The sequence below is a fragment of the Phaenicophaeus curvirostris genome, chromosome Z (assembly GCF_032191515.1).
Source record: "Phaenicophaeus curvirostris isolate KB17595 chromosome Z, BPBGC_Pcur_1.0, whole genome shotgun sequence".
NCBI lineage: Eukaryota > Metazoa > Chordata > Aves > Cuculiformes > Cuculidae > Phaenicophaeus > Phaenicophaeus curvirostris.
The window spans coordinates 44,952,005-44,979,328 of NC_091431.1; the positions used below are offsets into that span (position 1 = coordinate 44,952,005).

A 27,324-nucleotide genomic window follows, 5' to 3' on the forward strand; every position below is an offset into this window, starting at 1 on the left:
AACAACAGTTCATAATTATGAAAAGTGAAGTGTTTCTTTCTAAAATTTAGCTACTGTAGATTATGGTTTTCCATGTTTCTCTTCCTTTGGTTTTTATGTTTATAACAAAAAATAATTAAAAGACAAGCTGGTTCTGTGTGAACTATATTAATTTATAAATTCTTGGCATCTACCTATACCTATATATTGCTCTTTCTCTGTATGAAGGGGCACTTGCGGATATCCTATTCTTTTTCTACTAGTAGCAGGAGATTACAGCAAACTAGCCAGTTTACCAGATATTTTTTCAAAACTTTCAAAACAAACAGAAAACTCTGAAATTGTTAATAAATTTTCTAGTTTCTGATACAAATTAGAATATCACAGGTCAGAGTTCCACTACAAGCTACTGTATTGGGAAGAGCGAGAACTGTACTTCTTTTAACTCTGCCCAGCAAATATATTCCTGTATACCAATGTACAACTAATTAAATAAGCACAGCAAAAGACCTGTCATATCTGCTGATGTTATGCTACGGTCTGATACAAAAGGTCAATATGTACTTATAAACATATCATACTACTATCTATTGAGGGCAGAAAAAGCACTAAAAAAAATTAAACATTGCATTTTTTGTTAACTGTGTTATTGGGGTTAAGGCCAAACATGTTAAAAAAAAAAAAATCTGCTACTCCAATGGGCTTTTCTTTTCTGATTTCCATCTATGTCAGTAATAATTTAAATCGAGTCTTCTGCCCACTTCCCTTTTGCTTTGTTACCCTATATTGCATTATATTGTATTATTACAGTGAAAAGCAATGTTAAGAATAATGAAAACAAAAATTTCAAAGACTTTATTTTTTATGGAGTTTTTTGAAGGCTACTTTGTAACTTCTAAATGTTTATTTCTAACTCTTAATTAGATTTTTTTTTCCAGTTGTGTGTGCCATCTTTTGACAGTGATATGCAGGATTACAGAACCTCCAGAAGCTGTTTTTCTAAAGATATTCAGTAGAGGAACAATACATGTAGTAATTGATTCTTGTGATATATGAGCAATACAGTAATTAATTCAAAAGGTTTTGCTATTATTCTATGTGGTGCATTGTGTGTTAAGGAACCCAAAGAGTACATTGCAACTTCCCAGGCATCTCTTAGGTGCAAGCATATTTTATAAATACTAAAGCCAAAGCTTTTCGTTTTTAATAAACTTAGGTGATTGACTGGTTATATATTCATATGTAAAGATCTTATTTTTATCTTAATTTTTACTTAAATCTGAAATTAATCTTTGTTTGTGTTATCCCACTGCATTGCTTGACCAGCAATTTCTCTATCTATTTTGATTTTTAGCATTTTTTTTAAATGAAATAAGCTGCATTTTCAGCTTTATTCTTATTCTTGTCTTTCCACATCTCAGCTCCCCTAATGTTTGGATGTATTAGGCCAGCTTTCATGTGTTCTTTTTTTGTTACTTGCTGTATTCTTTGCAGACATAATAGTCTAAACTCATATGAATGCATGTCAGTAGTTTCAATTTTGTTCTGAAAAAAATATTCATTTTATTTTCTTATATCCAGAAGGAAAAATCAGAGAAAATTCAAGACTTTTTGCAGCCATGCAGATTTTACCCTACTTTTTTATGATTCCTATGAGCAGATTGTAGCTTTGATGATTCAGTACAATGTTTGATGACTAGACATTTTCTAGATTTCAGATATGTCATTGAGATTCACGCATATAGCAATTTGAGTTTATAGGGAGTAAACCCAGCTTTTCAAGTCTCTTCAGGAAACATTCAGCCATTTTGAAGTATACTTACAAGAGGTTTTTTGCAGCCTGATGCATAAAATACAGTTTTCCTAAGTTTCTGATTTCTAAACGTGCATATTGCTTAGATTTAAACATATCTATGAATATTTAGTGTCATATAAATAAAAAATTTTAAGTGAATATTGTAATTAACATGGCTGCATAATGAAAACGTGATTCTATTATTTAAATCAATGCATACAATTTTAATTATATGCCTTCAATCTGAAATATGATGCAGGGCAATACATTTTGCAGAAATAATTTATTATAATTTAATGGAAGACAATTGCTTTTAGTACATACCTCTCAGTGTCAAAGTATTCAGTTCTTATTCAGTACACTAGTGCAATATAAGCTGATTTCCTTAGAGAAAAGAGTGTTAATTAAACCAACATTGTGCAATACTGGTGCTCTGTACTCAGCACTGGTGAGACCGCTCCTTGAATACTGTGCTCAGTTCTGGGCCCCTCACCACAAGAAGGATGTTGAGGCTCTGGAGCGAGTCCAGAGAAAAGCAATGAAGCTGGTGAAGGGGCTGGAGAACAGGCTTTATGAGGAGCGGCTGAGAGAGCTGGAGTTGTTTAGCCTGGAGAAGAGGAGGCTGAGGGGAGACCTCATTGCTCTCTACAACTACCTGAAAGGAAGTTGTAGAGAGGAGGGTGCTGGCCTCTTCTCCCAAGTGACAGGGGACAGGACAAGAGGGAATGGCCTCAAGCTCTGCCAGGGGAGATTTAGGCTGGACATTAGGAAAAAAATTTTTCACAGAAAGGGTCATTGTGCAGTGGAACAGGCTGCCCAGGGAGGTGGTTGAGTCACCTTCCCTGGAGGTGTTTAAGGTATGGGTGGACGAGGTGCTAAGGGGCATGGTTTAGTATTTGATAGGAGTGGTTGGACTTGATGATCCAGTGGGTCTTTTCCAACCTGGTGATTCTATGATGTGCAGAGGACTGCAATTTTCAAAGATTAATAACTGTACCAAACAGGTAACAGTTTTCACTGACACTCTGAAGATTTGAGTGTAGTTTGTTTGTTTGTGTGCTTGTTTTTCTTTTCTTTGCTCTAGTAGAAGTGTCATCCTTTTTATAAGTAGATAGAGGTTAAACTGGAACAGTTTTCTGCCCTCTCATTCAATGCATGGGCACAAGTGTCTACAAAAATTTTGTAAATACAGTGACAATAACCACTGTAATAATCCTCCCTGCGTTTTGCAGCATATGTAAGTAGCATAATCCTAAAACTAATGAAACCAAGACATGGAGGTTAAGTAATTTGCCTGAAGCTAAACAATGAGCAATTAGCAGAGATGGGATTAGAATTACAAAGTTTTGGCTCTCAGCCCTTTCTTCTGTCTAGTAGCCAGCTGTCATGTTTAATACTTTTGGCTTCCAGTTTCATCTCTTGAGACCAAACTTCATTGAATTTGTTTTCTCAATCTTCTTACTACTTAGATATGCATTCAGAAGGGAACCATGAGTAGGACTGATACTACTTTTTGGTTTTATAATAATAGAAAAGAACATACTTGCTTGTGAAAGAAAAACGGAAGATGCAGGCCTTACTGGTAGTATTTCAGCATTTTTTATTTTTATTTTAGAGTTGAGCATGAATTTTACTTTCCTCATATGAAGGAGGTTTCAGAGTGAAAGTCTGTATTACAGGGCAATGTAAATAGTTTGGGTTTCTTTTCAAGAAAGAAGGGTTCATTGGTTTGTACAAAATTTTTACAAGCTAGTATTTTGTAATCTTCTAAAACACAAAATATACCTTAAAAACAGTAGATTGGATGAAATCGTAGAATGTATTGCAAGTACTTAACATCATCATTAACTTGAAAATATATTTCAGACCATCTTAAGATCACATCTGCACATAGGTATTTCAGTTGGGCAGTCTTGGTCTCTACTTAAGGTAAGTCCTTCACTATAGATTATAACTATTCCACAGATAAGGCATGATGTAAACTCCAGATGAATTCATAGAATCATAGAATGGTCTGGTTGCAAGAGGCCTTAAAGATCATCTAGTTCTGCCCTCCTGCCGTGGGACACCTTCCACTAGGCCAGGATGCTTAAAGCCCCATCCAGCCTGGCCTTGAGCATTTCCAGGGGTGGACATCCAAAACTTCTCTGGGCAACCTGTTCCTGTGCCTTATGACCTTCATTTTTCAGAGGTTCTTACTTACACCTACTCTAAATCTACTCTCTTTTCTTTTCAAATAATTACTACTTGTCTTATTGCAACAAGCCCTCTTAAAAGGTTTGTCCCTATCATTCTTGTATCTCCACATTTAACACTGGAAGACCACAATAAGGTCTTCTCTACAGACTAAACAACGCCAACTCACTCAGCCTTTACTCACAGGAGAGGAGTTCCAGCCATCTCATCATTTTTGTGGCCCTCCTCTGCACTTGCTCTAACAGATCAACGGTTCTCTAGTGCTGAGGGCTCCAGAACTGAATACAGTATTCCAGGTGGGGTCTCAGCAGAGTAGAGTAGAGGAGCAGCACCTCCCTCCACCTGCTGCCCACTTTTCTTTTGATGCAGCCCAGGATACCCTTGGCTTTCTGGGCTGCAAGTGCACACTGGTGGGTTGTGTTGAGCTCCTCATAAACCAACACCCACAGGTCCTTCTCTTCAAGCTTACAGTCAATCCATTCTCAGCTCAGCCTGCAATAACTTTGTTGATTCTGTATTGCCTTCACTGACTCTCAAGACCACACACCTCAACTGTTCTAGATGGTTCCAGTTTGGTCTGTTTAGCTTGGTCTCAGAACAGATGTGGATTGAGCAAGAAAAGCGTAAGACAAAGGCAATGCATGAGAGGAGAGTAAGGATGGAATAAGTCTTTGTGTCTGGGCCTCTTGATTTCCTTAAGTAAAGGTAGAGCAGAATTGTTATACTTGATGGGAATTTCTTTTAAGGGAGATGACCATGTAGAAATGAGGCTCTTCCTAATCTGTACATAACACATTTAGCAGACCTTTTAACTTTGGCACTGTAAATAACTTGTATGTATGAAAAAAAAGGCTTCTTCAATAGAGTAACAGAAATGGTTTGTATTCAATGACAAAAAATCTGGGGAATGCTAGCGTAAGTTTCCTCTTATGGCATAGTATCTGGCCACAGAAAAGATTCTTGCCCCTTTTCCACCCTCAATTTGTCAATTGTCCCCCTTTAAACAGTATGGCTTTGACTGAATGTCAGCTCCATGTAGCGTTATGATTTCTTGGTATCTCTTTTTTTAAAAAAGACAGAGTTATCGCTTTATATATTTTTCTGAGCACTGAAAATTATTTTGAAACTTATGTAACATGAATAACCATATGAGATACTTGTAAAACAAGTGCAATGTTACAGTGACATACAAAGTATCGAGTAATTGTACTCCTCAGTTCTTTAAGAACATCCTTGTATGAAGTGCTGTCACAATTCAGAATTAAAACAGAAATGGACTTGTAATTAGAGGTTTACATTTATGTGGTTATATATTTCTTTTGGTTATGTTTCTGCTATTTCACTGAATTTTTGACCTAGTTACAACTTTGTTGTGCATACTACTATATACTTTCTGGAATGTATTGTATATAATATATTTCAAATTTCTGTTGGCATCACTTTATTGGAGAGGAGTTAGAGCAATATAGCTCCTGTAGAAGGAGTTCATAGAGCAGGTGCACTTTTAACTGCACTTCTGGCATTCTACGTTTTGTGTATTGGCAGCGCATTGTCCTTTCTGACAACAAAATGTGATTTGTAGAAGCTTGTATTCACAGCAGGAGCTATGCACAGTAAGACGCTGTTGTAGTACCGAAAACACCCGGTACCAAAAATATTGACAGAGTAATACATTAAAATTGGTCTTTTTATATCCACACTCATATCCCAGAGCAGGCTACTTGTGCTGTCTTAACTACGCTAATACTTCCTAAGTGACTTTTAGGCAAGGAACTGTGACGACCTACTGGATTCTTTAGTCACTGTATCTTTCTTAATGCCTATAAACAATTTTCTGTTCTGGTTTATGTATATCTGCTTATGCATCAATACTGTGTCATCTTACAGGCCGCAGTTACCTGTCTTTTAGTGCAGCTGACACTGAGCTGCATTGCGTAGCTCTCACAGAATTAGTGGTAAAAGGAACATGTAGTTTCTCTATTTGGCTGGACATCTAATCTAAGTTTCATGTAATTGATTGTTGTAGGCAAATAGTAAATGTTGTTTCACAACTAATAGAAAAGTGTTTATCAAGTTCTGGAATGAAGCAGTTCTGACATAGTAAGAAGGAAAGAAAGATTTATGATTCTCTAGTACGTAAGTGTTTTTATTATTTTATAGCAAGTTTAATGATATGGTCTTCTTATTAACTACTTTAGCTCAATAAATTATACTTAGGTCAGGACATCTCTTATTGCTGGTTTGCAACTAGAAAGTCGTCTTAAACTCCTTAATACCTGAAACTGTAAATGTTAAGGTGGACTAGGATCTCATTAGACCTATGCACATACATTTGCCTCAAGTAGCAACAGTCTGTCAGTTGGCCCACCAATAGTTTTATAATTTAACCCAACAGAGAAAGAGGTGTAAAACTATGTATTTACCACCAGGACTGGCTATGATTCTATCCTGGGTACTGTCCAACTGGGGTATAAGAAACAAGACAGTTTGCATCCAGTGTGCAAAAAGAAACGATACTTAGGTGAAAGTAAGTCATGTGGTCTGCTCTCACAGAGAATTTCTCCTCTGCTTGAACAAGAGTTATAAGAATTTACTTGTAAGAGTGCCTTGTCAAGCATTAACACTGAACCATATTTATTATATAGAGTTTGATGGTTTCTTTTCTTGTTGAGTTGGTCTTATAATTAATTAAATAGATGATTTTGCTTTCACAGTTGCTAATCAGCAATTTGCACTATGTATAAAGGGCCGTGTATGCATTTTATTGTGCTTAGAGAAATAAAAATTTAGTGGAAACTTGACTTAGTTGTTACAGTGCCCCAGTTTTATTCTTTCTAGTTTTGGTACCTGTATTTTGAGGGTTTTAGTAAGACTGAAACACCAATAGAGGCCATCTATCTAGTCATAAACCAGATACTCTCAGACACTAATTGAAACTCTGTTGGATCCTACCTGTAGGACCTTGTTAGTCTCCCCTTGCTCTTACAGCAAAACTCCTCTGGAATGAGATCAGCTTGTCTGGCATTCTAAGATCGACTGCTTCTACTTTGCACGTTGAAAAGGAGTGTCAGCTTTCAGTTACCAAATAATTCATATGCAGTCTGCAGATATTAAAATTTGAAAAAGAAGCAGTAGAGAGCACTGAAGCAGAATTTCCTTTCATTAAAGTAATGAATATGACAAGGTTATGTAATGTTCCTGGGAGATGAAGTGGTGCACGTCACTAACCTTTTAGATTCAAGAAGCTTTTTGCTTTTCATTTGCTGCTGGAAGAAGGCTTAGTGCAGGATTAACTAGCAAGTTCCTCTTTCTAACTCAGGTAGATTAAGCCTCACACAGATTTCACATATTCTATATGTGATAAATACTGTGTAAATACAGCTTATACCTGTTTTGTTTTATATTGTGCACTTGAACATTTACGCTGATATATAATTTTAAGGCATATGTGCATTTGGGCTAAATCTACGGTGTTGGAATTCCTATAGGCATAGGATAGAGAAAAAGGCAATTGTTGCCTCCTTGTGCTCTTATTGCATAGCAGGTACTTAATGCAACATCTATATCTATCAGTGCTCAGGTTTATCAAATACTAGAACTAAGCATCCTGAATCTCTTTTCTTAAACTACTGTGAAACAGGATTCTTGTACAGAAACAACTGAAAAGATACTGAAGTAAGTAAGGGGAGATTTAGGAACAATATGTGAAACTGTTTAGTTTTTTGTAGTGATATTTAAAAGAAAGTTAAAGTTTGTAGTGAGGGTAGTGGGTGTGTAGCATTGCAGATAAAGCTGTGTACACAGCTTCAGGGTTGAAGGCAAGAGGAGACAGGGATGGGAGTAGATCTTGGCTTTGGGAGCCTTCTCCTTTGTTCCTGATCATCAAGTAAACTGACCCTGAGGGCCTGTCAGCCTTGGCTTCCGATTAGGCCTAGTGTGATAACGCCTGCTGAGGCAGTAGTTAAATGGCTGCCCTCAGTTTTACAGTAAGTATTGTAATAATTTCTCACAAAACCAACTTATAACATTATCAGGTTGCCTGCAATGGTTTTAATAGAAAAAAAAAAAAACAGCAAGAAATTCTTCAGCTTTGTCCTACTTAGGGTATAAACATATTGGTTTATAATAGTAATAACAGTTTTTTTCACATAGGCTTTTCATATTTGTGAAAGCCTTTTTTTTTCTCCCTGTTATTCTAAACTGTAAATGAGTATGAGAGTCAGGGGGGATGATGTTAGCTGGCAAATAAATGTCTGCTGCTGTCTGTGTTGGTTTGTATTCCTCTCATGTCCCTAGGGCTCAGATAATGTATGTCTCTAAAAAAGCATACATAATCCACAACAAAATGAGCTGGTGCCAATGTTTGCACAGCCTAGAGGTACAAATTAAGAATGTGCTATTTTAACATAAGACCTCTCTGCCTATTCTACCTGTAAGGCCTTACTTCTAAGCGTGCTATTTGATTTCATGTTTCAGGGAGGAATAAACCTAACGGGCAGCCTAGTAAACTGACACTGTGCATTGCAGAAGATTAGAAAACATAAAGATAGGCTTGAATTTTAATGTTTTCCTTGAGAAATCAGGAAGTGATAATATTTTTTTCTTTGAGCCACTTACTACATTTTTAGGGTGGGTGTGTTCTGGCTGATTGAAGATCCCCAGTCCCAAACCCCCAAACCAGGTATTTTTTGACGTAATTGGGCTTTTTTTTGAAGTGATTTTGTTTTTCAAAGAATACACGTAGCAGAGAGTGGGTAGGAAGATAAATACTTAGGTTATATTATAAAGATTCTATAAGCATTGTTATAGGAGCTGGGTTTTTAAGAGGATGTTGCAAAGCCTGTAAAGTGAAATAGATTAGTTTCCTTCACCCAGGAATTTGAGAAATCTGTGTTTGCATCTGCAAATAATTTTTGTGAAACAAATGGATCAAGTTCTTCAGGTGGAAGTAGTTGACATAGCTGGATTATATTTGGTAGTTTAAAGATGAAAAACTGGTAATTTTAATTTACAGGATAATAAAATTATTCAGCTGCTCAGAGTATGACAGCATTTGAAGATCACATTTTTGCTGAGGGTTATAAGGGTGGTGCAGCTTTAAGATGTTTCTGACAAGGAACAGGAAAATTTCACCAGCTTGTGACTGACAGACAATAGCCTTTAGGAACATACCAGCTGGTAAATTTGGGATTTCAGATGAATACAAGTTGTTGCTCATCCTTGTCGAAATGAAAAACTGGGTAACTTTCTAACATAGCCAATTTGCAGGCCCACTGTAAGTACAGGTTAGAATTAAGGCAAAATAATTGCTTATAACAACGATCAGCCTAACTGATGTCACAAACAGGCCATAAATTGGTTTATACTTAATAGTGATAAAAGCTGTTTACTTAGACTACGTAGCAGTTCTTTATAAGTCAGTGGCGAACAGTGAGTATTGCAAAGTAGGACGTGAGGTGATTAAAGGATGATTCTATTGTTCTTCCACCTAAAACACCCTTTTTTTTTCACTCTGTGTAGAAATTTTCTGAGTTAATAGTTTGGCATGGGAAGAATGACTTCTGAGTTTATAACTAGGAATGATTCCAGCCACATACCCCTCTGAAACTTCAGGTCTGTGGACCAGTAAAACAGGAGATCTACACCAAGTGAGAGTGATTCTTATGATGGCGTGTGCACAGGATCCAAAGGTCATGGTTACTTGCCAGGCTACATTGTTTACCCTGCAATCAGCCTGCATTTCTCAGTGTCATACAAGTCTTTACAACCAAAAAGTTATTAGAATTTTTCAGGAGTCTCCTGAAACATTGGCATATGTTAATTTATGGGTAAATAGAGTGTTTGAAAGAACGATCTTTGCATGTTAATTTTTTCCTGATGCCTTTGTTACTTATTTCACATTAGATATGAATACTGACAAAGGGTATTATAAAATATGTTGTTTAGAAATTTTAATTCTTATTTTGGAAATTTATTCGTATTTCAAGCATATGATAAAGTTTAATAGTAAGTTATATGATATGGTACATTAGGGACTTCCAGATACCCCAGAGAGGTTCTAGAAACAGAAATACATTAAGGTCTGCATTCTCTATACACTTTGTCCACGTTAAATCCACATCCTGAACTTGCTGCACTTGGGCTGCACATACCATTAGCTCTTACTTTACCTTTAAAGAGGGTGAAGTCTTATCAGCATATGTATCTCTTAACTAGAGGAATTATGTCCATAAAAATGTCTCTACACAACATGCTCTCAGTAGCTGTGGAAAGAAGGCTGAACTACTAATTTAAAAAAAAATTTGACAGGCATTTTATTTGAGTGCAGAGTCAAAGTATTATATAGCCTCAATGCACAGCACAGAATGTAGAACAGAAAAATTAAAAGTTAGATAATTCCGTAACATTATGAAATGTGTATTAATCAATTCTATTCACTACTTCAGAATTGTACTTAAAAAAGATAATATGGAAGTGCAAAAGAGAAGAGAGAGATGTCTTGTGCTCATGCAAAGCTATGGAAATCTTCCAATCCAAGTATGTTAGTTTAGTGTCACATTATAAATATGTTTTATGGAGCCCAAATATGCAAAAAAAGGGCAGCTTTTTTCTGCATAGTTACAAACCATTTCAAAACTTCCTGTGCCCCCTGTGGGGGAACAGCTTGACTGCTTGTTGAAGCAGCTGCCTAACTTCTACTGCTTTAAACTACCTTAAGCAAACTATTTAAAGCTCAGTGTATCTAAGGTGGGCTTGCAATAAATCAAATTTTCCTTCATATATTAGGGTGCAGTTTGCAGTAGTTCAATAGTTGGCACAAGGGATTCCCAGGTGTCCCAGCAAGAAGTCCATAACAAGGAGCAGAGAGTGGGAACCTTCAAGCCTTGGATGACAAATCTTGAAATACTTTCCTTAAGTCCAAGTTACAGAAATCTGTGATTTTTTTTCCATGACGTGCTATCAACATTCAGTATCACCACAAATATTTAAGCAGGCACTGACGGATAACCAAGCTGAAACAAATAATACTTGTGTTGTTTGCATTTAGTAGCCAATATTACTGCAATTTTGATGATCCCCACCAAGGAGTTCAAAGGCAGAAATATAAGGTGCTGCTTTTACTGAATTTTACTTTTTCTATTTTAATTATACTTCTGTTATTTCAATTGCAGCTTTATTGTAATGTGACCAAGTAGAGTTTCAAAAGTGTTGAAAGGGTGTGACATCATAGTTGGTAACTTATTACATCTATTTTTTTTTTGGCACATTTAGTTTCACTGGAAAGTTCCTATATAGATTGTTGTTGTGGTTAATGAAGTGTGCTGCACAAAATTTTTGTTGGACTCTGCACTGGGGTTGTTAAGGGAGACTGAAAATAGTTGTCAATTCTCAAACAAAATTGTCCTCATGTTAATAAGCACAACTGTGTGTGCAGTGTAGTTGTGTTTGCTGTAAGAGTAGCTTGCAGCTTAGATGAAAATCAATGTCAAGAAAATGACAACATTAATTGTGGAGATAATTTGTGTCAAACCTTAATTAACAACCTTTGTAAAGATAAAGACAAAAAATATTGCTTTTCATTTTTGGTTCTGTTCAATGATTTCACATGCCCTTACACTGGTACTGGTCACTTTATATCTAACTAGATGCACATGTCAGTTAGTAATGAAAAGCTGTATTGTATTATATCTTTCTCCATGGCTAGCTGGGTACTATCACATGTGCTCAGTATTTGAGCATCTCTTGACCATAAATGAATTTATCCTCACAACATCTATTAAAAATGCAGACTTTATTTTCCTTCTGGTGCAGCTGCTGACCCTGAAGTGAGAATTTAGCTGGTTTGCCAAACTGAATTTAATTTTGTGAATTTAAAGATGAACTGCTGAAAACAGCCACTGTATGCATTAAAATGAAGTCTACTGGGCTACTATAAGTTTCCTTCTCCAGATAAAACTATCTGTATTCTAATCATACTTTCTCTGATACCATATGATACCTCAAAGATAACTGTCTTGTTTTCAAGATTAAGCACTGGAGAAGAGTTGTGGCAAAGGTTTCTTACAGGAATTACTTACGCAAAAAGAAACTTTGACCAGCCAAATACCTTGTTTATTCAGCTAGATTATGGCCTAAGTGAAATACTAAAATCATCACAGTTTCTTTCAGTACTGGAATGTTTTTTTATTGATGTAGATTATATTAGTCTTTACACACAATAACATAGTCTTTACATATAAAATTAAAACCTTGTTTTTCTTGAAAATATCTTCAAATAGGGAATTACCTCATTATGTTACAACTCTGCCTGTCTTTGGGCTCTGCTGCTTCATAGCAGGTTTGCTAGTTAACAAACAAGTTTCACTAATTGTGAGTCCAGCAAAAATACGCACGGGACTGGAAAGATACTGTTCTTTTTCAGGTAGCTGCCAAAGCTATGTTAGGTATTTAGCCATATTTCTGCAACTCCATTGTGGAGATACAGCTCTGCAGAAGGCAGTAGCAATTTTTTATGAGGAGTCATACAATTTATAATCATATATGAGCTTTCACCCAGTCCTAGATGAAGAAATTGTCAAAAACTGGTTTTACTTCCAGCAGCAGTTAAGTTTGGCACAAAATTTTTAGTTTCATATATATTGCTATGTGCAGTATTTGATTAACAGCTGTGTCATGTGCACAGCATTGGAGATGAAGGGGATTCTGTAGACTGTTGTGTGGTATAAATTAGTGCAAGCTCTCTCTTGTTTACCTGGACTGCATCAATAGAGAATTTATCTCTGAGTTTCTGGTAAGGGGGGAAGGGGCTCTCTTTGGGTTTTGTTTTGTTTTGGGTTTTTTATTATTGTTAATGATTAATGTGATATATGGTATGTTAATAAAAGCATGCCAATCATAGATATCATTGTGACTGGCAGTGACATAAAACCTGGTAGTAGAATGGGATGAGATTCTTTTTCTTTATTGGTTAGATTTCATTTATTTGTCAGTTTGTGGGGTATTTTTGGTTTGAATTTTTTTTTCAAAGCTAATTTAACATAGCTAAACATTGTTTTGGCTTTCCATTTTTTGTTGTTTATGTTTTCTTTGTTATTTAAAAATCTGCAGTTCTCCAGGTCCCAAGGTAGTTGGACCAGTGAAATGTTGCAGGAATGAACGCACAGCAAGACTCTTAAACTTAGTTGCTTTCCTTCCTTTACCCTTGTAATGTTTGGCAAAATTGGCACATTTTCCAAAACAGACCTTGTATTTAAGGGATCTTTTTACTTTTTTGATTTTGAAATTATCAGTTGGACAGTCACTGAGTGTATGAGTAAGAAAAAAACTTAGAATTTAAAAGCTGCCTATGAGCTACTATACATAATTGCTCTGTGCTGATGGTCTTAGCCATGCAGTGTTTTTCTTTCACTGGTTTAAGGTTCAACATTGAATTCACAAAGATGTCAAAATGAATAAAAAGGGAATGGCAGCACATCATTTTTCACTTGATGGCAGGCAATTACAACTTGTGCCACAGAATATCAGCATATAAGATTCAGTCATGTCTTTTTACATATCCGAGTGCTGAGTTAAGACATGCATAGAAAAGGATTCAAAGCTAGCAATTTTGGTGAAACACAGATGCATTTCATCAGAATACATTTCTGTCTTTTCTATGGTCCAGGTGTTAAGCCTGTGATTTGGGAAAGGATTTTTAGTTTCTTTGTTCTAAGTGTGTTTTAGTAGGCACTTTTTTTGGCATTTTTTTTGACATGAGATGTTCTTTCCTATGTTTCATTTGGCAGGAGTGCCACACTGTTTTGCTCTTTGGTTTCAGGTGCACTCTCTCCAGACAAAATTAGCCTAGCATGTAGTTGAAGGACTCTTGTGCAATAACAGTTGTGCCTGGTATACCTATTAAAGAAAGAAACATGCAGATTTTCAGGAACATTGTATTGTTACTGCATTTTTTGGAAGTTTTTATTGTTACTGATACATTACACATTAGGGATAGCCTAAAAAGTAATCATTTCCTTTCATAAATTTCAGACAACCTGCATACTCTCATACTTAATTTATCCACATAAAACCAAAATATTGAGTTTCTTTTATAATAATGTCCATGTAATGTTTTGTTGGCATTTTAAACTATTTCAGGATTTCTTCTGGTTTACTTACATGGTTTCTGACACTTAGATAAACATGACAAGAACTGTTGGCTGTGGAAAGAACAGTTCAGCAGAATAAGGGGTTAAACATCAGAAGTTAAAATCAGCAATTTAGAAGTGAAAAGTAATGTAGTACAGAAATGTAACTGTCAGAACTAAGAGAGGAAAGTGAAGAAGAGTGAAGAGACTGAGTACAAAAATAAGCTTACTGCTGGAAGTTGAAGATGAGATTAAAAAAAAAAATTGCATCAGCTACTATAGAGCAACTACATATAAAAACTTAGATCTAAGAAGTAGATTATGGCAAAGACCTATTATTCTTCTTGTTGTTATTATTATTTACATTTATTCGCCATAAGCATTCACTTCAGATCTTTCAAAGCAGCATCCTAAATTGCATTGGATATCTAAACAATTTTAAGCCCCAAAAGAAAGTGATGTAAATATTTTATTTCTCCTAAATGTCACAGTTTTAATGGCTCAAAGGTGGGAATCCTGTTTTCGTGACTTCCTGTGATCATAATATCAAGCCATGAATCATGATCTCATTACAGCTGATTGATGAGTTCATTTTGCAACAAAAGACAAATTGGACTTTTTATTTATAATGGTGATAAAATATGTGGTCTTGGTATTCTGATGCTGTTGGATTTCCATTTTAATATAAATTTCACTAGTAAATCTGACCTTTTAGTTATTTTTTTAATGTTTTCTCTTGCAGGTGAATATTGCACTGGAGAAACAAAACATTTCATTTTTTTTTCATTCTGAAGTCTTAACATAGCTTATTTTTTTCATGTTTACTACTTAGAATAATTTCTATATTCTTCTGTTTGTTTCAGCACCACCAAAGTTTACAAGAACACCTGTTGACCAGACGGGTGTTTCTGGAGGAGTCGCCTCATTCATCTGTCAAGCCACAGGAGACCCAAGACCTAAAATTGTCTGGAACAAAAAGGGAAAGAAAGTCAGCAACCAGAGATTTGAGGTATTAGGTCCATTGTTCTGTTCCTCTGAAAAACATTATTTCCAACCTCACTTCTAATCCCTATACATATTCTTATTTCAGTGATTAAGCAAAACAGCTATGACTATCAGGGATGATTTAGTGGGAGCAGTCTCATGAAGCTTTTATTTTGTGGACTGGTGATGCACAGTTAATGAGAAAACTGCTGCTGGGGTTTTCTAAACTAGCATGATCTAACTGGGGAACCTTGATGTGCTTCTGTTCAACTGCTATGCTTTCCGTGAAGGAGACAGAGGAGAATTATTTGGGCAGTGAATGCTGTCTCCAGAGAGCAAGATGCTTCCTTTTGTGATGATGTGCATAGAACAGACCTAGGTTGCTGCTGCTTCTGCTGCCACAATTGCTTAGCACTGTTACAGAGAGAGATAAAAGGGAGCTTGTCGTTCCTGCTGCTGAAGAGAAAATGTAGACCTTGTTTACTCTGGATTCTTTTCTAAACAATAACCTTGGAAAATACTTTAGAGAAAGCTGTTTCCTTTCTTTCTACATTTCATTAAAGAAAATGGCTAATACAATCAGGGGTAGTGGTTATTTGGGGGAAATAAAATAAGAAACGTTATTTCCTCTTTTAATGGCAGGAACAATGGATGTCAAATATGGATTGATTGTTAACGTGAAGGAAAAATTCAGAAATGGGAGAAGGCATGTAGAATGGATACCAAAACTGCACTAAGAGTATATTTTGTCTCTGTGTCTCCTCACTATTTTCAGAGTTAAATAAGAGAGTTATAAATTAAGAAAACAACTGTTTGGAAGATGACTAATTTATATTTAAAATAATTCTGACAAGCATTTTATGATCTAAGACATACCCACTAAATGATGATTGAATACTGAAGTCTTTGTTAATTTTTAGTAGTATTTAGGAAGATTGCTTGTTGTGGCTTTCAGGTTAGACTTACATCAGTAGAAAAGGATTGCATTTCTTTTATAAACTGAATTATTTTAATTCCTTTTTTATTAAAAAAATTTGAAGGCATTGGAATTTGTTCATTAACAATTCTTTGTTTGTGTATTTACTACAATGTATGAAATAAAAGCATAAATTTAAATGCGACCTTTCAGTGCCAAGCCCTTGACCTTCACAGAGCATATACAGAGCCATCAATGGCTAAAGAGATTGAGATAGAAATTTTATCATAAACTGTACATAATTTATCCCCTTCTGATCACAAAACTTTCACTCAAGGTAAGTTCTAAACTGTGAAAGATTGGGTGTGTGCAGGTTTACAGTGTTGATTCAGTTTTATTTGGCAATATATCATGATTTATTTGCTTCATATGAGCACCTGTTTTTAGGGAGAATGACAAAAAATGCAACAATTTTATTTCCATAAATGATATTTGAATAAAACTATAAAAAAATTAATTTAAAATGTTTTAAAAATGCCCTTAGTGTCCTATTGAACAAGCTGTATAGCCAAGTAAGATCGAATGTAATTCAAAGAAATGGAAAACACTTACTAAGTATTTTATAAATTTTATTATAACTACTGAATGTAGTAGTTATGAAGTGTACAGAGCACATTGCTGTTTTAAGCAGCTTTCCCTCCTGCCCAAATTAAGGCCGTTAATTCATGTCATAGAATCTCTAAATAAGAATAGAACAGCAGTAGAAATAAGATTCGGGAAAGTTACTTTTGCTTTTTCTACAATAAGCTTGAACAGCCTCCTACAGTCTTTTACGGATCTTGCCATAGTCTGTTTTTCTCATGTGAAACCTGATTTTTTTTTGCTGGAACTTGATGTACTTATCTCCTTATGTTGCAACAGGAGCGCAAATGGTTTATGCCCTCTGTCTTGACAGTGGCCTGTTGATATATTTGAAGATTGTTATGATTAAATAGGGAATGTTCTCAGGCTAATTCTCACATGTCATTATTGCCTGAATAGAGGTGGCAGCTATACATTGTTTCTGAAATTAAAGGCTATGATGTTCAGGCTGGCTCATGTTCAGCCGACTGAACATGAGCCCGCAGTGTGCCCACGTGGCCAAGAAGGCCAATGGCATCTTGGCTTGTATCAGAAACAGTGTGACCAGCAGGTCCAGGGAGGTTATTCTCCCCCTGTACTCAGCACTGGTGAGAATGCTCCTCGAATCCTGTGTTCAGTTCTGGGCCCCTCACCACAAGAAGGATGTTGAGGCTCTGGAACGAGTCCAGAGAAGAGCAACAAAGCTGGTGAAGGGGCTGGAGAAAAAGTCTTACGAGGAGCGGCTGAGAGAGCTGGGGTTGTTTAGCCTGGAGAAGAGGAGCCTGAGGGGAGACCTCATTGCTCTCTACAACTACCTGAAAGGAGGTTGTAGAGAGGAGGGTGCTGGCCTCTTCTCCCAAGTGATGGGGGACAGGACAAGAGGGAATGGCCTCAAGCTCCGCCAGGGGAGATTTAGGCTGGACATTAGGAAAAAATTTTCACAGAAAGGGTCATTGGGCACTGGAATAGGCTGCCCAGGGAGGTGGTTGAGTCACCTTCCCTGGAGGTGTTTAAGGCACGGGTGGATGAGTTGCTAAGGGGCATGGTTTAGTGTTTGATAGGAATGGTTGGACTCGATGATCCGGTGGGTCTCTTCCAACCTGGTTGTTCTATGATTCTATAAGACTTTGTGGGACTTCACTATTAATTGTTCAAAAATCCATGCTTTTTTAAAAAAATTCATGCAGTAGGTGGGAGTGGGATGAATTAACTATCTATGATATGCAGGAAAACAGAGAACTCAGGAAAAGTAAATCCATTTTATGATACATATTTTGGAGAAACGAGACATGAGGCATTATCTGTGCAATATTTGCCCAACCCAATCTGCCGCAATTGTTTTTATTGGCCATTGAGCTAGGATTATTCAGCCTTCAGATTAAACAATTATTCTTTTAAAGTGTAACTATTGTAAAAATTTGGATCCTGTGCTTTCATATTTTTATCTACAAAAATTTAATCTAGCTGCTTTAAGACTGTAGAATTTTCCTTTCCCTCATAAATGTCAATTTATCAAGAATTTTAGCTATTCTTTTGTTTGTGGTAATATCAGATGGAAATTTTGTGTTGTCTAGGTTTGTTTTAGGTTTTTGTCTATTTTTTATAACAATGGTTTTACTGAAAGAGCAGGGAAAATTAGTACAACCTGTGGGCTATCAAAACAGTTTCTTTTCAGGAAAAAATAGGGGTATATCTCATTTACACTTAGACCTCTCCCACTGTTAAGTAGAAGCTGAGCAGTTGCTATGTGAAAATGGGATGATAATGGATGTATAACCATAGTTCCTAACCCAGAATTTTATATCTCTCTTGCTCCCAGCACATATAGAGATCTAGTAGATTACTTGTGTGTAAATCAAGACATATAGGCACAAAAATGTGCAAGTAGGCATATATAAAAATTGGCTTGTGCATATATATGGGTTGTTTATAGCCAAATATTAGTAATTCTGTAAAAATAAAATTGTAATGGTCCTTTCTTGATGAGTGCCACTTCGATGATGGTAATACTAGTATTTAGTATTGTGGTTTTTAATTTTGTTTTTAAGGTAAGTGAAATAGATTAATATTATAACTTCATTAATAGGAAGGTTTTTCCAATGCCTGAAGCATGGAAGTAGTCACCATATCTGATGTGATTCTGACTGCAGAACAAAAGGAAAATAAGAGCCATTCAGTTAATTCTTTCTCATTTGAAAATTAATGTCTTTTGTGTAAATGTTACAATATTAAAAACTAAATTTTTAGATAAATATAATTGTATTCTTTGGGTTAAATGTGTCGCTAAGCTGAGTAGACCTATCTTGTTTAGAAATTGCTAGTCCTTGATTTTGGATCTAAATAAGTGACTGAACTACACTCAGTGTAGGAATATAGGCTGCAACAATTAGAATGAATGTAACTACCATTTGAAGGTAGAGTACTTAAGGTAAGAGAACAGAGAGAGATCAGTAGTGAATGGAAAGAGAGCATTAAGCTGCAGAATCCTTTCCTATAGCCCTTGTTAGCTGATTATTTTTGGCATTTTTTTCACGCTGTCCTTTCTTGCTACTATCTCAGAGTGACCATTGAACACTCACTGAACAGCAATGTATGTTCAACAGCGTTGCCACTTAAACGTTTTCCTTGTCTGTGTGGAATTTGTCCTGGTATACGTATTTGAAAAATGAAACTGGCTTTGATGATGTGAGGACCAATAGGTCGCTATTCATGAACAGATTAACCGAGGGATAGGTATCTATAACAACACCTGTGACAGCTTTTGTTTCCTTCTATAGGTAATAGAGTTTGATGATGGATCTGGATCGGTTCTCAGAATACAACCACTGCGTACACCACGAGATGAAGCTATTTATGAATGTGTCGCTTCCAACAGCGTTGGCGAAATAAGTGTGTCCACAAGACTCACTGTTTTACGTGGTAAGTTCTTTCTAAACATAAATTATATTTCATAGACCTGAAAGCTCTATGTTATTGGAAAAGAGGTTTCTCTCCAGGAAACTCACATCCCCTTCTTTTCAAATGGGCATTATTATAGTCCTGATACTGTTAAATGAAAAGTCTTTCATATGGTACTTAAATACTGTGTTTCTGATTTTTGACCATAAAGTGGTATTGCGAGTACATATGAGACATTAGAATGAAGAAAATTAGTAAAAAATAAACAAAACATGAGAGTGCTGTGCATTGACAGGTTATTACATCAAATATTGGTCAAGCCCCAGTGCTTTATGAATACAATTAATTTACATTTCAGTGCTGCCCTGGCTAGCTTAGCTTTGTGTGATCGCCATTTACACAGAAATTTGTGCTGTTAACAGTGACCTGGAAAAGTTGCACAAATGGTTTTTAGATGAGGTTAAGCTGCCACAAGAGTTCTTCCCCAGTATATAACACATAAAAAGGGCAAGACTTATTCTATTTCAAATGTACATGCCACCTGAATTGTATTCTTACTTTGACAAGAAATTTTTGAGAAAAGTATCTGGTTTTTTCAACTATCCTACATGTGTGAGGGTATGAATGTATTGCCAAGTCTGCTGTCTAGATTATTACACAGAAGGCTACATACTAGCAGTCAAATGTCTAGAATGTTTCATTCTGTCACCTGGAAATGAATGGAAACTAGATTTGGATACAGTTAGCGAGATATCACACTCTTCAGTTTGCAGGGTTGTTTTTACAACAGAAGATTATTGTCATGTGTTGTGCTATTACATGGCAGTACTTGATTTGCAGAATTAAATGCTAGGGGCCTGCTTATAGGAACTGAAGATGACTGGTCAGCTTTACAGTGTTTAGTAGCAAACTTACTAGAAGTACAATTGTCTTTTTTTTTAATCCTCATATGTCATCAGATTTAGGGTGATGAGTTTTCTTTTCTGTTGTTTTTCACGGACGTTTTAGATTTTTGTTCAAAAAAGGAAAAAGAAAATATTTATCTCTACATTTTTATTCACTGTTTTAATCAGTGTGGGCAGTCCTGGCATTACTGTTGCAGTCAACATCATGTACATGTATAACAAACAATAACACTAGGTACATTCATTATTTTCTTTATTACAGGCAATCTGGTATAAGCCAACTCTTCCAATATTTCAGATTCTTATTTCTAACGCCATGATTATTATTACTTCTGTTGTCTTTTAAAAATTCTTCACAATCTAGCCTGAAATCTTTAGCTTCTGAGTGCTGAAACTTCACAGTGTGAGAAGGAAAAAGGGCAGAAAAGGAGGCTAAAAATGATGACCCTTCAAGGCCTTAGTAGAGGCAAAGTATTGGTCCTTTTTTCTCTTTCCAGAGTAAATCAGGAAACATTCCAGGCTAAACTTTTGCTTGGTAGGCTGAATATTGTGACAGTATGGACCAAGAGTGAATGTCGCGGAGAATGGAAATTGCTTTTGATTTTCTGTATAAAAAGGAGGAGGTTGCTTTCCAGGACAGATTCACTCACATGAAAATGATTAATTTGAAGGGATAAAAATTTTGTAAGGAGAAGTCTAGAAATCTATTTTCAGACAAGAAGAGCTGATGCTTTTTAACTTGGAGCTCTTTATTTTGAAAATTTGTGCTGAGAACTACATGAGTAGAATAGTGCTTTGATTCTTCAATTCAAAATTATCAGTGTTCAATAGACAATGAAAGACAATAAAGTGTAGGATCTTCCCATAGTCTACAGACGTTAGTGATGGAATAGCTTTCCTCTTACTGTCCATTCATTTCTTGCTAAAGCCACCTAACTGTTTTTCAGTCTTCCAAATGGTGGATAGCAGACATTTTTCATGGCTATAGAAGAAGGATTCTGGTGTCATTTGCAGGTATATAAATTGTTCAGGAAGGAGGAAATGAGGTGCCTCTTTTTAGAGGAATCAGCAACAATTCCATGTCATTAATTTTAAGGATTCTTACTTATCATTTTGTAAATGATTTTTTGATTATTTTTCCTTTTTAAAGTTCTACCAAGATTATAAGGAACTCAAGAAACTTAGCTTCAGCTATCTCATGAAAAAGTATATGATTGCAGCGCAGAAGAGTGAAGTCTTTAAGCAAGAGTGGATAAGATCTGGGAGAGCAGAATACTTAAGTACATTCTAATATTACTGCTGTTTTCTTTGTTCTCTTTAATGTCTGGGACGAAAAGAGAGACTACACAGGGCACTTAAGCAGAAAGCCGTTTGTTTTCATAGCCCACTATTTTCTCTATTATTGTTGATCGTAGTGCGCATTATAAAAATAATGGCAAGTAGCATCTTTATAGAATGGGCACTGTACAAGGATAGAAGGATTAAAGGAAAATTTTTGTGGAAGTGCCTTGGGCAGTTATTGCTTTTTATGCTTTTTACAAACTGATTGATTTAACGTGAAACAGTCAATGCTGCATAAATAAAAAGTGAAATTTACTGAACAGTGTTTCCCTGTCCACTGATAACACACAGAGACCAAGACTGAAATAATTAAGAGGTGACTTTTATTAGATTCTGAGAAGTGCAGAACGTTTCTACACTATTAAAAACACTGCTACCAACAACAAAAAAAAACCCAAACACCACAAAACCAGATATGATGACTCTAAAGCGCTACATTTTTGGTTTCTGCTGCTAGCAATAGATTTAATGAGAATAGAGGCTCATTTCTGAATTTTCATTGTACCCAATAGTACTGAAATGAGAAGAAACTGTTTTGAAGTAATCTGTCATCAGGGACAGCTATCTTTGAGGGCATGGAAACTAGGCAAATGGAGTGGCACAGCTATAATGTTGGAAGATGTGCTGTAGGATGTCTCTCATTTCTAGATGAATGAGAGGAAGGACTGTGTATTCTGGGTATTAGCTGTACGGTGGGAAAGAATAGCTGTGTTCCACGATGTGTTACCAGTGGTTATCTTACTTAACTGTTTGCTGTATAGTCACGGTGATTATTGCTAGGGGTCTGCTGGTAGGACAGGCTTCTGGAAGTGGAATGAACAAAAAAATCAAAAGCAGGAAGATAGCTGTATGAGAAAGGACTTCATATACTGGAAAAAACATTCGTCTTAATCATGTATTACGTATATGAGAAAACTTTTGAGGAGCCAAAGGAGTATCTTTTCTCCAAACTTCATGAACTTTCAGTGATCATGCTATATGTAGCACCATCTGACCAGAATTAACATGTTCATTACAGTCCTGTTTTTATTATGACTCTTTTTGAAAAGGAGCAGTGTTGTTCCTGCTGTGAAAATGTACTTTGCAGTTTATGTTGTAAAGTCTCTCCTGGGGAGCTATGCAAAGAAGATTAAGGAGCAAAACACAGCTGTTTGACAGTCACACAAAAGGACTGTGGAATAATGAGACAAAAGGAGAGGTAGCCAATACAACTTCAGCTTAAAAAAGCCCTTCCTTACAGGTGGTTATAGAATGGCATGCAGATTTCTTGAAACAGCTTACAAGTCATACAGCACTAGAAATATTTAGCTGTAACATTAGAAAGTACTTTGTAATATTTTCTTTGGGTATGCAAAAGTATGTTGGGCAAATAAAACATCTGCCTTCCATGTGGTATAATTTTAAATACTTTAAGAATTGTTGATCTTTATAAAGATGGGCTGATGGGATTTTTCCACTAGCCTAAACAGGATACAAAAGAGTAATTTTGTGAAATATATCATCCATTTCCTATGGCTGACCTATTTTACAGTGCAGCCGTATACATATAACATAACTAATGTTTATGGTTTAGAACATACTGTATCTTAGAAATCCTGTAACAACCAGTAAACATATCAGGATCTGTTACTCTAAATATATGATGTTGGGTATTGAGTTCAGCTTCTAGGTATATATACTTGATATTAATGATTTCACAGTTATCTATTGTTAACTTTCTTGTCATTCTTTAAAATCTGTATTTCTAGTCATTTAAAATATGAAAATGATTGAATAACTGCTATTTTGTATTGCAGCAAGTTTCTGGTGAGTGCCTCACTTTATGGGGTTTTTTATATTTGATACTTTTTTTTTATTTCTATTCATGACCCTAGATACAAAATCTATCAAATTTACCTCCTCAGTCCATGAATATTTTGACTATTTTTTCCCCTTAGTTTAAATCTACACATTTTCCCTTTTCTTGCACACCCTTTTTATTATAAAGAACATGCTAAGTCATTATAAATTTAAAGCTGTTGGTTAGAAAGCTTCTTCTAAAATTTAAAGCAATCACTTAAAAAAAATGAAACAGCAATCCCAAATTTCATGGTTGTCAAAATAAACGTTTGAAAATCAAGAGTAGGTGGCTCAACTTGTAGGACCTTTTAAGATGTGTTAAGAAGATTATCAATAGTCATTAGATATTTTTTTTAAGAAATCTGTCCTAACTTTATTCCTTACAAACATTTTTTATACTCATGAAGTTTCTTTCAGCTGTTTGTCACCCTCCATATTCCTTTAACATGACTGATTGTTCAGTTTTATTTGCTCAATGAAAATACATGGAGGAAGTTTTCCTGCTGCCGCCTAGTAATACCAGCTACCATTATGTCTTTGTATAGGTATTTTTCTTCCTTCTGTTCCTCACTGAGTTTCATATGTCAATAAATTTCTTCCCACCAAGTTTCTGTTTTACGTACAGTGCTACAAAATTATCCATTTCAGTTTCTCATGTTTGTTCATGTGCATAGGATCAGGTTTAGCTTTTGAAATTTCAGCAGTAATGAAAGTTTTGTCTGATGTATAGACGGCAATAGGGATTGCTCTAAGAGACCAATATTGGCTTGAAATAAGTAAGCTGGATAGGCTGTATCATATTTGTTCTTATTTTATATCTATGATACAAAAAAAAAACCAAAACAAAACCAAACAACTGTGAGCGCTAGTTCATAGATAGATGTCTGACAGTTGTTGTGAACTAAGAAGCGGAATTGAAATAACACCAGACAAAAGCTGAACCATTCTATTTAGCTTTAAAGAATTCTTTACTGGACAGTTTCAGCTAAGAATGTACACCTGTTAAATACTTTCAGACAGCAGCTCAATGGCTAATTTTAGCACAACCGACCCCCCCCATATGGTATTCCTATACTAGTATCTAATGACTGCATATAGCTTTACAGGCATTTTTGATACCAAGTACATGCCGGCCACCTGGAAAATACAAACTAAGCCATTCTGAGCAGATAAATTTTAAAACAAATTTGTTTTATACCCTTTTCCCAGTCATTGATACATGTGATGATTCAGTCCCTTTTCCCAGACTGTCACCCCTAAATCATCAGAAATCTGTAGGAAGCCAGTGACAATAAATACAATGACAAAAGAATTAGTAGGGAGAGGAGGAATATTTCTTCTGCCACTCTGTCTTGGTGGAATTAGTATCAAGTGACATAAGCACAGAATTAAACCAAAATTTCCTAACCCTGAAGAGCCACGACCTACCAGATACTATAGCATACTATTTTGATTAGATTCCTCAAAGACTGACCCAGATATAAACTGCACATGGATATGATATTGCAAATGATCTTTACAAGAAAAGTCACAGCAGCAATTATGTGTATTACTGCTAGCTGTTCTGAATAAGGAAAGGATGTTTTTAGACCTCTCTGCTGTAATTTTGGTATTTTGCAACACTGTGTGTCTATATACTTTTGTAAAATTGTAACATCTTCCAGTTTCTGCCTGGGTGTAAGGTAATTCAATTTAAACAAAGTTGACATTCAGATTTGCATTGTGTTTCGGGTTTTTTTTTGTCTATTTGTAAAATAGTGGGCTATTTTTCTATTTTAATTGATACAAAAAATAAGTACAATACAGGTTTTTTTACCCCAAGAATTTTTAGAATGCAATCACTTTTCCTGGGATAAATTTTTATGTATGTATTTAAGGCTTCTGGTTCAGTATTGGGGTTTAAATTATGCAAGCTTTCATTATTTAGTGTTCTAAAATGACTGTCTTACTGAAGCCACTGCCTTATTGAAAGCCAATTAAATGCTGTATTTGGTAGTGGTGGCCTCAGTTCCACATGCAATTTATCTATTGGTATGTCTACTCACTTAAGAAACTCTTTTGATATTAACTATCAATGTAATTGACATTACTGCAGAACATGAAAATAAAATTGATAGCAGAATTCTAGGGACTTTTTTCATGTTAGTATTCCATATTGATTTGAAAAAACAATGTAATTCCAGAGATTATCTCTTTGAGGAGAAGATATGATGACTAATTGTTCAACCCCAGACTGTCAGAATATCTGTGAGGAACCCAGTGGCATTAGCTGCTTGATAGTTTCAATTAAATTGTTATCACCACAAATATTCATATGAGATGTGTAGTAAAGAATAAGAAAACTAAGGTAATTATTAGAAAAAGACATTAATGCAGTAGCTCTGTCTTCAGCTTTCCATGGTAGTGGTTTCTGTGGATTCTTGTGTCTTATCAAGTATACCATTAGGACGACAGAAATGTTTGCTGAAATGCAGGACCTGTTTGACGCTAGAGTACTGAAGTGACAGTAAAATTAAATTAATTTTAATGTAATGAGTGCTAATCTTCAAATACAGGTACAGTCTACTAAGGGAACTTTTTCACATATATCTCAAAAAGCAATTTAGAAATTAAAGAAAGTTTATTTAATACTCAGCCTGCTTAGCCTGGCAATAAGTTATAAAATAATAGATTACAGTGATTTTTATGTTTTCAAAGATTTGACATAGGAAGCAAAACCTAAAAAGGATACATACAAAAATATTTAAAATATTTAAAATATTTTTGTGAATGCATAGACATTAAATGAAAGCTGAAATTCAATGGATCTTGTTGAAGCAAAAATATTTTGATTATTAGGACAAGTAATAAAACAATTCTGAAGCAATGACTTTTAATTGATGCAACAAAGCAAAGGAGTGTTCATTGTATTAGTGTGGTAAGATATTGAAAGAACTGTGATGTAAGTGGCCTCATGGGGAGGGACAAACTTTTATGAATACTCTAAGACTTAGACAGTGTATAAAATCTTGTTATGATATATTTCAGTTCAGGTATTTCAGTGCTTGCTGTATATTGCTGTGAAGTTCTAGATGTGGCTACTGCTGTTCCATTTATTTTTAGAGCAAAGATGCGTTAATATATTAACCACTTACTAGTACAGTAGCAAATGGATTTTCCGTGTTTTCAGTTGTAAATGGATAACTCATGTAAAATTGTGACTTAAGTTTGCCATGATTTAAATTATTCCATTAAAATAATCTACTGTAGAACTGCTACAAAGAATTTACCTTGAAGTAAAATTTTTGATAGCAATAGTAGCATTTTAGCATTTTTGTTTATATTGAGTGCATCTTATGATGTATAGCATCAGTACATAATATGGCAACAGCAAAACAGAATAATGAGGTAATTTTTGAAGTAGAAGTATTTTCAATAAGCATTTTCAATCAAGTACAGTAAAAAAGTGCTGGTTAGATCCAGGTGTTTCATTAGAACCATAAATGCACCTGAATCTGGTATTGTGACACTGTAAGTCTTTCAGAGCACTGACGTATATCAAGAGATGTTGCCTTAACAGTGCATATGAAAATTATTATTGTTATCTGACCTATTGTTATTATTGTAACAGCAGGACTTACCTTGATCATCCACTAAAAGCCTTAGGAGGCTGTGGAAATCCCTGCTGACTGGAAGGTGGCCATTATTATTCCAGTTTACAAGAAGAACAGGAGAGAAGACACA

The 27,324-nt window shown here is 35.4% G+C and overlaps 1 protein-coding gene across 30 annotated transcripts in view; it reads left to right on the forward strand.

Annotated features, from left to right (window-relative positions):
- Positions 1-27,324, forward strand: part of PTPRD (protein tyrosine phosphatase receptor type D) — a 477,045-nt gene that overhangs the window by 233,384 nt on the left and 216,337 nt on the right. For all 30 annotated transcript variants that reach the window (XM_069880847.1, XM_069880848.1, XM_069880854.1 and 27 more), the window contains exons 3-4: positions 14,961-15,106; positions 19,396-19,537. In XM_069880847.1, coding sequence (XP_069736948.1) covers positions 14,961-15,106; positions 19,396-19,537 — 288 coding nt within the window. The remainder of the gene's footprint in view (positions 1-14,960; positions 15,107-19,395; positions 19,538-27,324) is intronic.